Genomic DNA, 16,002 nt, shown 5'->3' on the forward strand with positions numbered 1-16,002 from the left:
GCTACTGTTAAATAGGTGACAACATCTGCCTTCATACAAGTCAAAATAAACAAATAAATAAATAAAAATAAATCCTTAGGTATCCTTGCTTGTTTTTCTAGTCGGTAAGAAACAGGGGGTCACAATCTGAGTGACTGTCTCCCTCTATTGGACAACTAACACCTCTGCAGGTTTGGAAAATAGAAAAACGGGGCGGAATATTAGTATTCTGTGAGTATTCTGTGTTTTGGTTTTAGTAAAATGCTTTTTTTCCTGAAACAGCTTTTTATCACACACATACAGAGTGATGAAAAATGTCATCCACTTACTTCCTGTGCTGTCAGTTGAGGCTAGGAATTACCAAACTGTCATGTTTAACAAGGAGAAAGCTAGAATCATCTTTTTTTTCTCTAACGCATTCTAATAATACGTTCATGAACACACAAAACACCACTTAAATTAAAACGGATATAAAAACCAAAACGTTAGCGAAAGTTTTGGGTGTTCTTTTTTTTTTTCCCCCTGGTATGGCGCCTTTAAGAAGAAACCACGTGATTACTTCAGTGCCACGTCATATGCGGAAGTGCGGAAGCTGTCATTGTAATGTTTTCAGAGATGCTCTGTTTTCAATGGACATGCATGATATTTTTGTACACTAACATCAGACAAGGCACGAAACGTCTCATTTTTCCTAAGATAAGAAGTTCTCCAGTTTGCTTCTATAACTACAACCACTGACGGTAAGTTAAGGCAACGCTACTGATTTAAAGTAAAAAACAAATAATAAAAAAAAAAACCATTGTGACAGGTAACGTTATTTTACTTTGCATCTTTATTTCAAACAGGAATATATATTATACATTTGCTTACATGGAGTCAAGAGGTTATTCTGAGTGTGGAGTGTTTTCTCTGATTTCGCAACCCAAACCGGGCACATGTGGACAGACTCACCTCCTGGACTGAGCTCAGATCACATCAACTTGTCATATTGACAATGGCAGCGGCCTTTGGAGCCAGAGCACTACTAAATAACCTCAGGTACTCCGTCCAGAAAACGGGGTTCTTTGCCAGAATCAGACTAATTCAGAACTCCAATACATGTCTCGTCAAAAGAGGGCAGATTTTAACTCGGATACCCAAGGTTACTCTCTTATGTTGGGGAGCAGTGAATGCAACATCTTATGCAGCCACATGTCAGGAGGCCACACTGGTATCACACAAGACTGAGAGGAAGTCTCTTGCCAAGGTGCAGGTGCACAAAATAGTTTTTGTCCTTCACCTCAGTCTCCGTGCATTGGTGCTTCTCCTAAAATTTGGCCCCCTTCTCCTCCTCTCCCCCTTGGCTCTTGTGTCTACCCGCTGGGCCTCTCGCTGGTTGGATGCTCTTCTGTGGGTCACTGAGTCCTCTGGTGCCACTTTCATCAAGCTGGGCCAGTGGGCCAGCACCAGGAGAGACATCTTTCCTCAAGAGTTTTGTGAGCGTTTCTCTAGGCTCCATGTCAAGGTGCGCCCTCACTCCTGGGCCCACACCAAGCAGTGCCTACGGAGGGCTTTTGGGGAAGCCTGGAGGAGAGTGTTTGTGTTCGAGAGCAAAGAGCCAGTGGGTTCTGGATGTGTGGCTCAGGTGTACAGAGGCTGGGCAAGAGCAGACCAGGTAGAAGATCCAGCCTTCCAGTCACTAGTGGAGGAGATGGAGAAAGAAGACCTGCTGGAAGCCTGGGAGATCCCTGGTCTCAGGGGTGTGACCAGGTCCCTATTGCAGCTCTGGTGGGGGAGCAGGGAGGACGAGGGCCATGAGGAGCAGAGTCATCTACTGGGGCAAGAAGAGACCAGCACAGACCGGAGCAACCTGATACCTGTAGCTATAAAGGTACGTGTCACAAAACAGCCTCTTTCCAGCATAGCACAGGGGTGTCAAACTCAGTTTAGTTCAGTTCCACATTTGCTCCAATATGATCTCAAGTGGGCCGGACCAGTAAAATAATACCAGTGAAAAAAGTAAAATTCTATTATGATCAGGTTTACATCTACAAAGTTTCCTTAAAAATCTGATTAACATGAACAACTTGAATTGTCTTAAGAAAAACAAGTGCAGTTTTAACAATTTTATGCCTCTTTATGAGTTTATCATTTACACACGTGCATTACAATCGCACAAAACATTTAGTATCAGGCAGAATATTGGTAAAATTGCATTTACTTTTCTTAAGACATTTCCGTTTGTTCATATTTGTTCAGGTTATTCCCATTTTTTGTAAAAGTATTGCTTGGTAATGTAAACATTTTCATGTAATTTAACTTTTTTTACACTAAAAAAACAAAGACAAAATTTGGGGTTGTCATTATTGATAGGTTATTATAATATTTTACTGGTCTGACCCATTTTAATCTAACTGGACTGTATGACACATACAGTCCAGTTAGATTAAAAAAGATTACCGACAAGGTATGTGGAACCTGAATTAAAATGATTTTGACACCATTGATTGTTAATATCTTGAGTGTAATTTTTGCATTTCGCAAATTCACCCCGCAGGCCAGATTGGACCCTTTGGCAGGCCGGATTTGGCCCCCGGGCCGCATGTTAGACACCGGTGGCATAGCATATTCATTATTCAGCATGTTTGAGTAAAAACTATTAAACTGAGTGCACTGTTTGCATTATCTTAAAGGTGGTTCATCCAGGCGTCAGGAGGCAGGTGGAAATTGACCTGTTGCTGATGAAAGCAGGCAGCTGGCTGCTGCACTGCCTGCCCGGACTCAAATGGCTCAGTCTGTGTGAAATAGTAGATGAATTTGAGAAGCTCATGACCAAACAGGTAAGAATATTCGGTGTTTGCTTTCGTTCATCTGACTGGTTTTTATGCATTAAAAACATGTTTATATGAAAGAAGAACCACATTACACATTTAAAGCATGAAAACTGTGGATCAGAGATGTTATGCATCATATTCACCTCGAATAAATTAGATATACCACCAGGGGTTCCACCAGAATGTTCTGTGCCACTTGTCAGCTTTGTAGAAGACATGGTAGCTATCAACATATCTATGTAACTCCAATATCTGTGTACCTTTTCATTTATTTATTTTTTAAATTCATTTACTTTTTAAACTTTTTATTTTCTTTCTTCCCCCTTATTTATGTATTTATTTTTTTCGTTATGTGTATTTGAATTTACAAATATGCACGTGTGTGTGTGTATGAGTACATATATATAGCCTATATGTATTTGTCTGTACATATATTTGAAGGGGGTTTATATATTTTTGTAAGTATATTATGTCCAGTTGTATATAAACATAATGAAGGTCCAGTGCTCAGGATGGGTGGGGGGGTAGTTGGATAGGAACTTGATACAACAGTTTCATGTTCCTGGTTGTACATTTCAAAATTGACAATAAAAAGACCTTGATCAAAAAAAAAAAAGCATGAAAATTGTAATCTTCAAAATAGTTGATGTATTAACTGGAGTGAGCATTTCTTTCCACAGATTGATCTACGTTTCGAAGCCAGGAACTTTGAGCATTTCCGCAATAATTTCCGTGATGTGGACTATGTCAAATTCCCAACTCCATTACGACCATTTGTCACAAGGACCATATTAGTGGAAACCTTTGAAGTGAGTACAAAAACAGTCTGAGACCAATAGAAATACTAAGTGAACCAATAAGTGAATAATTCGATTCAATCCCTTTATTTCAGGAGAGTGAACCGATATCCAACTATTTACGCTCTGAGATTCCACAAGAGGTGAAACGGAGAATAGCTCGGATGGGTGTAGACACACTGCTGAAAATGGTGAGAGACAGTATCAGCTAAAAATCTGTGACATTTGTCATTGGTATACCTGTGATTTTACATCTTTGTGCACTTTTCATGGGATTAATTTTCCTACTTATATACTATAAACATATCTGAATATTCAGATAATTTGCCACCGATTAAATGTATTTCTCTTTGCATCTGCTTTGTTTTATTTGTCTGGATTCCAGATTTTTGTGGATAACTTTGTCCATGGGGACCTTCATCCTGGTAATATTCTGGTCCAGTGCCAGGCGCCTCTTTCTGCTTCCAGTGATAGTTCTGTTGTCTCTGCGGAGGCCCTTGGTAAAACCACCCTCACTGATCTGTGGGACACTGTGGTGGTCAGCGTAAGGCCTCATCCATATCCTGTTCAGTTGGTGCTGCTGGACGCTGGCATTGTATCCCAGCTTAGCGAACACGATCTTGCCAACTTTAAGGCCGTCTTTACAGCTGTGGTGATGCGCCAGGTAATTAAAAAGAGGCTAAATGAAATCTCTGTTAACCCATAAAGACCCAGTCCTGCTGTTTTGTCAGTTCCCAAATTAATTTTTCTCTATATTTAACTTTTCTTAAGTAATTTATCAGCATTTATTCTAATATTAACCTCTGTGTTTTGCATTTTTTTCAGTGAAAGTCAGGTATTTTCCTATTTTTAATGCACTGATCATGTAGATGTTCATTATAGCTCAGATTAAAGTTGAGGGTTATTATATCAGAAACAGAGAAAACTGAAAAAACTGTGACTTTTTTAGCAAAAGGAATCAATATTTGAACATAAACCAAGTGTCTCCATCCACTGTCATTGATCCAACTCCATGGGTTTTACTGGTGAATCAATGTTGCAGAAGATGACGTTCATTACAGAGCCTCTGAACGTCCAAATGGGTCATATCTGATGACCATGAACAGATGACAAACTGTATTTTACGCCAATTATTTACATGTATTGATAGGATTAGTGGATCAACAGTTATTAAACATTTTTGATCAGTTGACGACTTTGTTCACTGGTGGATGTTTGGGTCTTAATGGGTTAAACTGTGAAAACTCAGGGCTGAAGCAATGTTTTGAATAATCCACAAGTGTTTTCACTGATGTGGAAGAATTGGTAACAGAATACTGTGGAGCTATTTAAAAGTATTGTTACATGACTTTTATGTTGGTCTTTTCTGACGTCTAAGTAAGGAATGTCCAGAGATAAAACAAAAACAAAAAGCCTTATTTTACATATTTTTGAAATGTTCTAATTCTAATTTTAGAAGGACTAGCTCCAAAGGAAGGAATGATATCTGGAGATGAAAGAAATGCTCAGGCACATTGGATTTTCCTTTTTCAGGGTGAACAAGTGGCTGAGTTGATTCTGAATCATGCTCGAGCTAATGAATGTCAGGATGTGCCACAGTTCAAGAAGGAGATGGCCCAGCTGGTGGACCATGCCCTCAGTAATAAGCTTTCTCTAGGCAAGGTATTACCTTTTGATTTATATTTTTTTTATTTTTCTAGAAGTATGATGACAGTTGCAGTGATTGTGATGAATGTTGGTCTGTATTTTCAGAGACCAATATTCATTTTCAGGACATTTGGAAGGAAATTTGATTTAGTGTTATACAGAGCTGCACAATTTGGTGGAAAAAGTCCTATTGCGGTTGTTGTAAGCAAGAATGTGATTTGTGATTTGAGTCTTCTTGTTTGTCAAGGAAAATTCACAGATTACTTAGTTAGAAACATTTAGTCAAACATACCAACATAAACCATCATAATCAATAATATAAAAACTTGAAATACAAGAACTAGAACACAGTATGTCTCTGCTCAGAGCCACTTAATCCAACATCCCTTTTCTGTTGTTAGATCGCCCTAAATTTGGATCTTGAAATGGTGGCGTTCAGTAATTATATAATTGCACAGGCTTTGTTTTGATTATGATTTGATTAATTGTGTAGTCCTTGTACTTTGTCAGTTTAGTATTTTGTTTAATTTCTTTTTGCTGCTAGACTGTGGTGTTTGGGTGTGTGGTCTAAAGTTATTTAAAAAACAACCCTTCTTTTCCAATGTTTGCTGTACATGAGTCTATGTGCATAGAAAATCTAATCTTTAGCACCGCATTGCAAATAAGCCTTAAACTGTTTATTATAGATTACAAACTGAATTTTCCATTCGCTGATAAGGTGTTTTGTTCACCCAGTCTTCCTTTGTGTTTGTAGATCCAAGTTGCTGATTTGCTCTCTAGAGTCTTCAGTCTACTCATTAAACACAAGGTAAGTAAGTAAGTAAGGAAAGCTTTATTTATATAGCACTTTTTTAAAACAACATGTTACAACGTGCTTCACATAAAGGAGAGATGGGTCAAGTCAAATTTTAAGCCAATTTACAGAAACCCAACAGAATCCTCCAGGAGCAAACACTTATGACTGGTGACAGTGGCGAGGAAAAACATCCCTTGAACAGGCAGAAACCTGGAGCAGACCCAGACTCCTGAAGGATTGTCATCTGCTTTGACCAGTTAGGGTTAAAGAGAGAAAGTAAAGGAGGAGAAAAGAGGGCACGATAGAGATAGAGAGAGACTGGGGGAGAGGGGAGAGGTAGGGGGAGATGCATGGATGCAGCTAATGCACAGAAAACTGAACTGGAACATCTATGGAACAGTATAATAAACACTATCGTAACTATATGGATAAGTGAGTGATGACGATGAAGGTGAAGAGAGGCAAGACCACAGCAGCAGGTCCAGAGATGATCCTGGAACCTGTGAGGTGATAAAGCACAGAGACTCCAGGGAAGAAGTCAAGTCAGTGACATGTAACACATAGAAAGGTTTAAAGCTTTACTGTATGAAAATTCAGCAGATTGTAATTCAACTGGCTTGACAGGAATTAAAGCCTTTGCACCTTGGCTGATTTCAGGTTGGCAGGAAACCCAAAAGCAGATTTTGGTCACTCAGAAGTAGAGGGTTAAAGGTGCGGGAGACTTTCTTGACCAATTTTTCATCAAATCTGTCAAACCTCAGTCATATCCTTAGTATCGTGAATTTGTAAGTCTTTATGTGATTACTCACCTGAATCTCTAGCATTACAGTGAACAGTTTCTTAGTGCCATCCACCATTCAGAGCTGGGAGGTCACTCGGGCATCTTCGGAATTTTGTCGTGACGTGCATTGTGAAAAACGGAGGCTCACGCAGCCGCCTGACAACAGCAGCTGCTAAAGACACAACACAGAAACGGCAGGAACTCCCTTCCCTCTATGGATATTCCTCCAGCCGTTTCCACGTTTCAGCTGTTTCCACGCTGTGTTTGTTTCATCCATGTAATATCATATGGTTGTGCAGCCGCTGCAGGTGGCTGCGCAAACCTCCCTTTCCCGCAATGCACGTCGCGACAATATTCCAAAGATTCCCCGAGTTACCTCCCGGCTCTGAATGCAAACACATGGTTTGTTTATGGTGGATGGCACTAAGAAACTGTTCACTGTAATGCAAGAGATTCAGGTGAGTAATCCCAGAAAGACTTACAGATTCATGATACTGAGGATATGACTGAGGTTTTACAGATTTGATGAAATATTGGTCACGAAAGTCTCCCGCTCCTTGAAGTATGCGACTGACAGAGACAATGGTTTAGACATGTCTCTGCTGCTGTTACAGAAGTTCAGGGTGTTTGCGTAGGTCTTGAAAGTCTTACAAAGTATGGAATTTTGAAACACTGCTTTCCAGAAAAGTCTGGACTTTTGTGGGAAAGTCTTAACACTGCAAAAATCTAAATCTTACCAAGTGCATTTTTTCTCTTTTCTAGTCAAAATATCTCATCACACTTAAAATAAGACATAACTTACCTTACCTTAACATAACTTTGCAGTGAGATATAAGAACTTATTTTTAAATAGATCTTGAAAATCTTATTTCAACAAATCTTACCAAGATAATTTTCACTTGTTCCATTGGAAGATTTTTTTGTTTGAATTAAGAAAAAAAAAAAAAAATTCTTGAATTAAGCAAAACAAATCTGCCAGTGAAACAAGTGAAAATTATCTTGGTAAGATTTCTTGAAATAAGATTTTCAAGATCTATTGTCTGAAAATAAGTTCTTATATCTCACTGAAAAGTTACTCTTTAGGTGAATATGTCTTATTTTAAGTGTGATGAAATATTTTGACTAGAAATGAGAAAAATACACTTGGTAAGATTTAGATTTTTGCAGTGAATAAAGAATGGAAAAGAGTTTCTTTCGTAGTCGAATTTTAGAGTATGCTCAAAGGCACATAATCTTGTAAGATAAGAAATACATGAGGAAAGCCTATAAAAAACTTGATATGATTACATTAACCGGTCAGTACTGGAATGATATCCAGTCAGAGCTCATGTCGCCTACGTGTTCAACTTGAGGAGGTCGTCATTTGTCGTGTGTCTGAATCTGGGATGTAAACATTCCACTTGTAGGAAGGAAACCACCACACATGAGAAGACGTCTACATGAAGGCTGCAGTTATATCTAGAGATACAAGCAATTAATCGACTATCAGTTAATTGTTGATAAGAATTTGCTTGATTAAATTACAATAATTGTCAGTTAATTGCCCTTTTCCATGGTGGTGTTTGTGGTTTCGACAGTAGGGGGCGCCACTGCCTAAACTAGGTTTCATCACTGAGGTTGATTCTGTTTTTTTTAACCGTGGGGTCGGGACCCCACGTGGGGTCGCCTGAAATCTATTAAAAAAAAACAAAAAACAATAAAAAATATTTTGTAATATATATTTCATTATAATTAAAACACCACACATTTTTCCTAATAAAAATCCAGTTCAAATAAAATGCAGGATATAATATCTGAGAGGGCATATCTTGATTGACCTGATCATGTGACCGCATGTGTTACTACGCTTCAACCTGCCCAGACACTGTCGAAACTGGACCAAACAGAGAATGGGAAGATTTCTTCACCCACCTGGCCCCGCTAAGATATCGCCAAGAGAAAAATGTTTCCATTTTGCATGTCTGGGGTCACCAGAAATTTGTGATGTTAAAATGGGTTCATGAGCCAAAAAAGGTTGAGAACCACTGGTTTGAATATTGGGGGGAGTTACCCTGTCCGCCTGTCCACATCTGTCCGAAGGCTGCTGAAATCTCACTCCATCATGTCAGGTAGTGATGCAAAGTCAGAAATGCCCATTTCTTCTAAACTGTCCCTCTTCAGATCCATTTATTTTATTGAATTTCTCTGCAGAATTTATTTAGTTCTACTCCATAAATGCCATTGCCTGTACTGTATCCAATGGTTCAATAAATCAGTCATTAACCCTTTCATGCATTAATTCTGAGAACTTTAGTCAAGATATTTTTCCTGAGTGTTTTTATTCCTCTTTAGGCATGAAAAAACAATGTGATCAAGTTTTTTTTTTTTTTTAAGGAGTTAGAAAAATTTCCACTCAGCTGGACACCTTGCATTTAATTTTTGAAGCAAAGAAACATGTATTTAAAACCTAAAATCAGAAAGTGATATGGAATACTATGCAATAAAAACATTTTTTTAATGCTGCTAATCAGATGTTTTCTCACATTTTAACATACTCTAATACTAGTTATTATTCACTTCATGGAGATAATATGCAAAAAAAACCCTCTTTGTTATAAAAAAAGCTGTTAATTACTGTCTAATAACAATTAGCAATTGATTTACACTAAAATAGGTCACTGCAGATGAGGTAAATCAAGAACAGCAAAGTTACAGTGACAGTGTGAATTGCAGTGTATGATGCGTAAGTGTCCACTGTGTTGGCTGATATGCAACAAAAACAACAAAACTAATGAATATACAAGAGAACAGCTGGAGAATAGCTTTCCATTATAGGGACCACTATGCACGAATGGGTTAAGGAACATGACATGCTTTTTTCATTAAGTATAGAAACAAAATTTAGCTTTTATTCTTATAGACCCTATTGACAGAGAAATTCAAGTTCTCAGGAAAATCGCTGCTTATCAATTAATTGTTAATCGATTGATAAGGTCAGCCAACTAATGATTAATGAATTAATCGATAATTTGCATCCCTAGTTGTAACATTATTGAAATTGTCTGTTTAAGAAGAATTACAGCGGACGATGTAAGCTGTGTCCTCCCATGACCTGGTCCTGGTCATATAGTAAATGAACAGTAGCAGAAAAATAACCTGGATTCATTTTAGTAGTGTCATGTAAATGCAAAGGCCATGACGATGATGTGTAATTACAGCAGTTTTTACACAGACCTGTATATGGTAATGTTGAATTAGTTAAATGTTACTTTACTATGGATCTAGCGTGCCTGCATTTAGTGTGTCACATTGAGCAAGCTTTTCTTTTTCAGCCGTGATTGTCAGTTAATGCATTTGTTCTTAATCCAGGGATTAAAGCAAAAATTTTTCATCTGACTGAAAATTTTCTTCTGGTCAAAATCATTGGCCACTGTTAAAAATGATGCAATACAATACGACTATAGCGTACAAGTTTATATAGTCAAATTTGGCAATACTGTAAAACACACTGAATGGGAGAGTGTACAGGTGTAGAAGATTAGTAACATGGATAGAAAAAATGTCATGAGTGGTATTGGTGGGGGGTCTGGGGGTCCTCCACCAGAAAATTTTTAAAGCTTCAGGTCAATTTTGGTGCTCTCTGGTTAATTTTACAGGGTATGAAAACCTTTGAAGCAAGTGAAAATAATAAGAAAACCTTACTGCAAAAAATGAGTGAAAAACTTTTTATTTAACAATTTAGGAACTCCTAAAACATAACTCAGACAGCACATGAATTTGGGGAAAATGTCTGTGTAAATGTAACCCTAACCAACTAATCTTTTATTTTTTTCTGCTTTTTGGCACTGAAACCAAAAGTTTCAAGCTTGGCCATTCCGGATGTACGCTTCTGTTTTTTTCCAGTAGTTCCCACTTCAAGACCTTCCTCTACAAATGTATCCATGATGTCCTACAGGGGTTGGACAAAATAATGGAAACACCTTAAAAAATCAACAAAATATAATTTAATATGGTGTAGGTCCACCTTTTGCGGCAATTGCAGCCTCAATTCTCCGAGGTATTGATTCATACAACTTGTGAATTGTTTCCAAAGGAATTTTAAGCCATTCTTCAGTTAGAATACCCTCCAACTCTTTTAGAGACGATGGCGGTGGAAATGGACGTCTTACTTGAATCTCTAAAACTGACCATAAATGCTCAATAATGTTGAGGTCTGGGGACTGTGCCGGCCATACGAGATGCTCAGCTTCATTAGAATGTTCCTCATGCCATTCTTGAACAATTCTAGCTGTATGGATTGGGGCATTATCATCTTGAGGTGAAGGTGTTTCTATTATTTTGTCCAACCCCTGTATATGCTAGCCAGAATAATCTGTACGTCATCAAACCTGCGTCCACAACCCCCTCCCACCAATATCATGTTCTCTTTTGATTGGAAGAAATTACATCAACTGAAATTACGTCAACTGAAACAGAAATTATATTCCGTTACAGATACTCTCTGAGGGTATTTAAAATACAGTGGCTTTGCAGATACCAAGGGTGTTACTCATTCATTCAGTTTTCTCTTCGTACTGTACCACACACATAGAAATAAGATGCTAAACGGGTCCAAATAAAGCACTTATGCAGTCGGGCGCGTAACCGCGTAAGGTCGCAGCGCGCACACACACACACACACACACACACACACACACACACACACACACACACACACACACACACACACACACACACTAGTCATATACCGGCAAGAGGAGATAAGCTATGAACCCGAACATGAAGGTCCATGTAGATCAGTTGTGTCTTCTTCCCTTTTCGCTGTGGTTCTTTCATAATGAAAGCTACTTGTTAGCACTAAACTAAAGTTAGTCTGGAGGCTGAACTTCGGTAAAGCTCAACTGGTCCATGTGTTTCTGAGGCACAGAATGAGCAGCGTTTCCTTCCAAAGAGAAATAGTCATCAATCTGTCCTCCCGACATAAAAATAAAGAAGTCATCTTATTATCATCACTGTTAAACCTGTCAGCCCCCTGTGCCTGTGTCTGTGGTAAACACCTGCAGATTCAGGACAGGATCGCGGTGCTGACTGGACTCTGCGAAACACGTGTGGAAGTTTCTTCAATATGACTTTTTTTCCCCCCTCAATTTTTGCATTTGACGGAAATCCGTCGTGGTGACGGAGAACTTTAATCCCTGTCCTAATCTCTCTGTGTAGGTGCTCAACAGAAGGGTGCTCTAGTGCAGTGGTTCTCAACCTTTTATCAGTGATGTACCCCCTGTGAAATATTTTTTTCAGCCAAGTACCCCCTAAGCAGTGCAAAGCATTTTTGGTTGAAAAAAAAAAAAGACTTACAACAGAGTGCTGTGCCATCAGTGTCTGATTTATTAAACTTTGGAACTCCATTTGTAGTGGTCTCTCTTGAACTATTTGGAAATAAAAAGATATAACTAAAAAAAAAGAAAGAAAGAATTAACTTAATTATAAATAAAGATTTGTGCACATAAAAATAATTATCAGCATAAAGTGTCCTCCTTTGGGATCATAGTAAAGACCTGTTCTCAAAAAGAATTACGCTTCAACCACGACTCCATTGTTTGAGTTTTCAAGTGATTGACAGGTGATGCTAGGTGGCATATGACAGGTTGGGTGGAACCATTCTGGTATGGGGGAGACTCTGGGTTTTTAGGATGATGAAATTGAATAGCCTACTGAATATAAAATTCATTTTATGAACTTATATGTTTTCCTGAAATATTTAATTAATTTAATAATTATTTTTAAAGGATTATTGCATGGTTGCTACTTTTTAAATATATTTTAAAATCTCATGTACCCCCAGGGGTACGCGTACCCCCATTTAAGAACCACTGCTCTAGTGAAACTTGTTTGTGTGATACCCATGGACATTTGTGATTTTCATATGTTTTCTGTCAGTAAAACATAATTTACTGCGAATTATACTTTCATTCATTCATACGTTTATTAAAATGAACTTTTCTACTACACACAACAGGTACAATCTCAACCAAAAAAGTAGGCACGTAAGTATAAAAGTACATAAAGTCAAGGTCTTAGGGAAAAAAATAGCAGTTTTGAAAAAGTCTGGAATTTTTATTTGGACAAAGAGCAAGTACCCTGAAGCAGTATAAAACAGTATCAGGTCTATCATATTCATAATATTAGTGTTTTTCCACCCCAGTTACTGGTTTTTACAGATTGAAGTTGGTCGTCTAGTTGGAACAGATGAATGTCACTTAAATCACTGTTAGTATTTGCTCGTGCCTGCTTTAGGAATCAACAGGATTTTAGAATGAACCTTTAAGGTCTTCAAATTTATGCTGAAAACTATTTGTTTTAGTGTGTGTTCATTGAAAATATGCCTGTTTCCTCACACAGTCTGCCATTACGCTCTGTCATTTGCTGTTCTAGGTGAAACTGGAGAGTAACTTTGCTTCCATTGTTTTTGCCATCATGGTGCTGGAGGGCCTGGGCAGGTCCCTCGATCCCAATTTAGACATCCTGGAGCTGGCCAAGCCTATGTTGCTGAAGAACTGTGCCTCACTGCTATGATGCGCACATGCAAACTAGGAATAACACTACAAGACAAGAAGGGCAGACGAGCACATTGGAAAGATGTACATAAGCCAGAATGGATCTCATCAGTACTGGCACCACTACCTTTTAGCAGGTTTGTTGCCCAAAAGAACATATTGACTTTTACATGGTGTTGATTCCATTTTCACAATTTAAATGTTAAGGTCCATCATACTGTATGTGGTAGAAGTATATTTTCACAAAATGAAATCTTGAAGTGTTATACCTTGTCAGCTATTCTGTACATGTGGCAGCAGTAGTTTATTGAGCACTAATGGGTGAGTCAGATACATCAGCAGACACACAGATGGCATCAACGACCATTTGTAGTAAAAGAAAATAGTGGGAAAATCCCTGGCTGACATTTAAAGATAGTATATTTAGGTTTTAATGACTAATATTGATCTCAGGACAACTTTCATCACGCCGTCCTACAGGACGTTTGAGATGGGCCATATTAACTTGTGTGTGAATCAAAATGTACTGGAACATTTGTTCTTACACACTTCATCGATAATGTTCTGACAACTGAACCATGTCTTTTTACTTTCCATTAATATAGTGGAACCATGTGTATGAATTATACGCATTCATAATAAAGGGAATATGCACTAACTGATGTCTTTTCTTTGTTGTAAGACTGACTGACGCACTGTAAAGGCAGAAAATGCACTACATGAAGGGCACCAAACAATTAATTTACAATTTTATTAAATCTGTCAATGAAAAACACAGACAAGAGACGCGATTCTGTCAATGTCATTAGGAAGAACAGTCAGCATGGCTGAAAGAGTGAGATCAGGAGGTTTTGGTGCAGAAAAATTCATCACATACCCTTTATTGCAAAACTGTTTTTTTCCATCACCATCAAGAGCCCAAACAGAGCAGCACTGTTCAAGTAAGGAGGGAGGGGAGAGGTGACAACTGTGTAAAAAAAAAAAAAAAAAAAAATCTCATAATTATTATAATTAATAATAATAATAATAATAATAATGACAAAAGAAATAAAAACATCTCTAATAGACAAACACAATCACCTCAGTATAAGACGAGATTCTGTCACGGTCACAACAACCAGAGAAAAGTTCTTTTCTTTTTTTTTCCTCTTTTTTTTTACTGAATTAAATAGTTTTTAAAAATATCTCACCATTTACTTATACTCATCTTTTTTATTTATTGCGAAAAATAGGCAACTGGACTAACTATGATGATGCAAGTTTTGTGTGTGTGTTTGTGTTGACAGAGAAATAGAGGTTAAGTGGAGAGAGATGGTGGAACGTCTTGGAGCGTTGGCACTGAGAGCAGCAGCAGTGTGGCAATGCGATACTCTCATACAGCCACTAGGTGGCACAGTTCAGTCTGAACATTCCTCCAGGGCCTGAGCTATGGCGGCCCGTCCAACTCTATTAGAGGAAGTCAAGTTCTGCCAACAACAGCCTCTGTTTTTGGAATGATGCTTGTGTGTTGAAACTTTGTCCACGGTCACTTATCTGCGTTGCCAGATCTCAGTTCTATGTACAAAGGTTTCAAATCCCTGAAGGACATCTACAAAGACAAGTGCAACCTCCATGTGACCATCCCCTTTCAGGAGATGCTCAGGGATCAAAGGGTTCCTCTACAGGAAGAAAAAGGGGGGGGGATAGTACCAATGAAGATCTGGTAAACGTGCCACAGCAGGACTAAACAGAAATGTTCTGAGAAAGGGAGTAAAAGTCAGGAATGATGGTAGAGGAATAAGATCTGGGAATGTCAACAGAGAGGGGAGGGGGGCTTAAGATATGAGATGACTTCTTCAGAAAGGGCACCAAAAATATCCTAACATAAATTCCTTCTAACAGAATGTCCAGGAGGGGTGACAAAACAGAAAAAAAAGTCAGCGAAATGCACAAATAAAACAATGCGTCCATCGTCTGCTTGTCGTATCCATTCATGCTGATCCATCAGTCTCTCCATGCATTTTGAAAATAGTCTTTTACGACCGAGCTGTCCTCCTCTATGTTGAATTGATTGTATTTTGTTTGTTGCTCATCTTGCGCATCTTCTACTTGTCTCTATCAGAGCGGCAAGTGCGGTGCCCCCTGGAGGACTGGCTGCCCTCCAGTGTTGTGTCTGCGCTGGCCCCGGGTTAGGACCACGCAGCTCATTTAGGAGAAGGGAGGTGGAAAGCCATACAGGTTAGAGAGAAGGGACTGGAGGGATTTTTGGAAGAATTCAGGGTGTAAACTTTAATCTGATGTGGGTGCTCTTCCACAGCAGGGTGAAGGAAGGAGGGGAGGTAGGGTTACCTGGTTGGAAAGATAGGAGAAGAGACTGTGAAGATAGATCTTGAGTTGATCTGCAGACTGTGCAGAAAACACAGGCACATACACTCGTCTCACACACAATCAGATACGTAAATGTCTGTTTTTGAGGCCCTGGCTGTGTAAAAGTCATGGCAGCTGGAGCTCTAGGCTGTTAGCACTGTAGTAGGACTTCTATTTGACTTTTTCTCTTTCTTGTCACTGAAAAGATCAGCAGCTGTCAGTGGCCCATGACTGGATCCAAAACTAAGAACTAAGAGGAGATAGGTAGACAGATGGAAGTGACTGGCTGACATCTTGACGGCAGAAGAGA

General features: G+C 38.7%; 1 protein-coding gene across 2 annotated transcripts; it reads left to right on the plus strand.

Moving 5' to 3' along the window:
• Positions 1 to 563: 563 nt before the first annotated feature.
• adck2 (aarF domain containing kinase 2) lies at positions 564 to 15,253 on the plus strand. 2 transcript variants are annotated; one of them, XM_030136942.1, is made up of 9 exons: positions 564 to 719; positions 825 to 1,849; positions 2,652 to 2,798; positions 3,473 to 3,601; positions 3,685 to 3,780; positions 3,975 to 4,253; positions 5,123 to 5,251; positions 5,991 to 6,044; positions 13,225 to 15,253. In XM_030136942.1, exons 2-9 carry the CDS (start codon positions 974 to 976, stop codon positions 13,363 to 13,365), a joined length of 1,851 nt encoding a protein of 616 aa, XP_029992802.1. In that variant the 5' UTR covers positions 564 to 719; positions 825 to 973; the 3' UTR covers positions 13,366 to 15,253. The 2 variants fall into 2 exon arrangements, with proteins under 2 accessions (XP_029992802.1, XP_029992803.1); XM_030136943.1 differs by lacking the exon at positions 13,225 to 15,253 and adding an exon at positions 6,586 to 6,703.
• The last annotated feature ends 749 nt before the right edge of the window (positions 15,254 to 16,002 follow it).

Source organism: Sphaeramia orbicularis, chromosome 6, assembly GCF_902148855.1.
Source record: "Sphaeramia orbicularis chromosome 6, fSphaOr1.1, whole genome shotgun sequence".
In the NCBI taxonomy this organism is placed as follows: Eukaryota; Metazoa; Chordata; class Actinopteri; order Kurtiformes; family Apogonidae; genus Sphaeramia; species Sphaeramia orbicularis.

Coding starts and splice junctions, on each gene's coding strand:
- adck2 (XM_030136942.1), top strand. CDS start 974: ATGGCAGCGGCCTTTGGAGCCAGAGCACTACTAAATAACCTCAGGTAC. Junction 3,781..3,974: donor TAGACACACTGCTGAAAATG/GTGAGAGACAGT, acceptor TCTGGATTCCAG/ATTTTTGTGGATAACTTTGT. Junction 5,252..5,990: donor ATAAGCTTTCTCTAGGCAAG/GTATTACCTTTT, acceptor TTGTGTTTGTAG/ATCCAAGTTGCTGATTTGCT.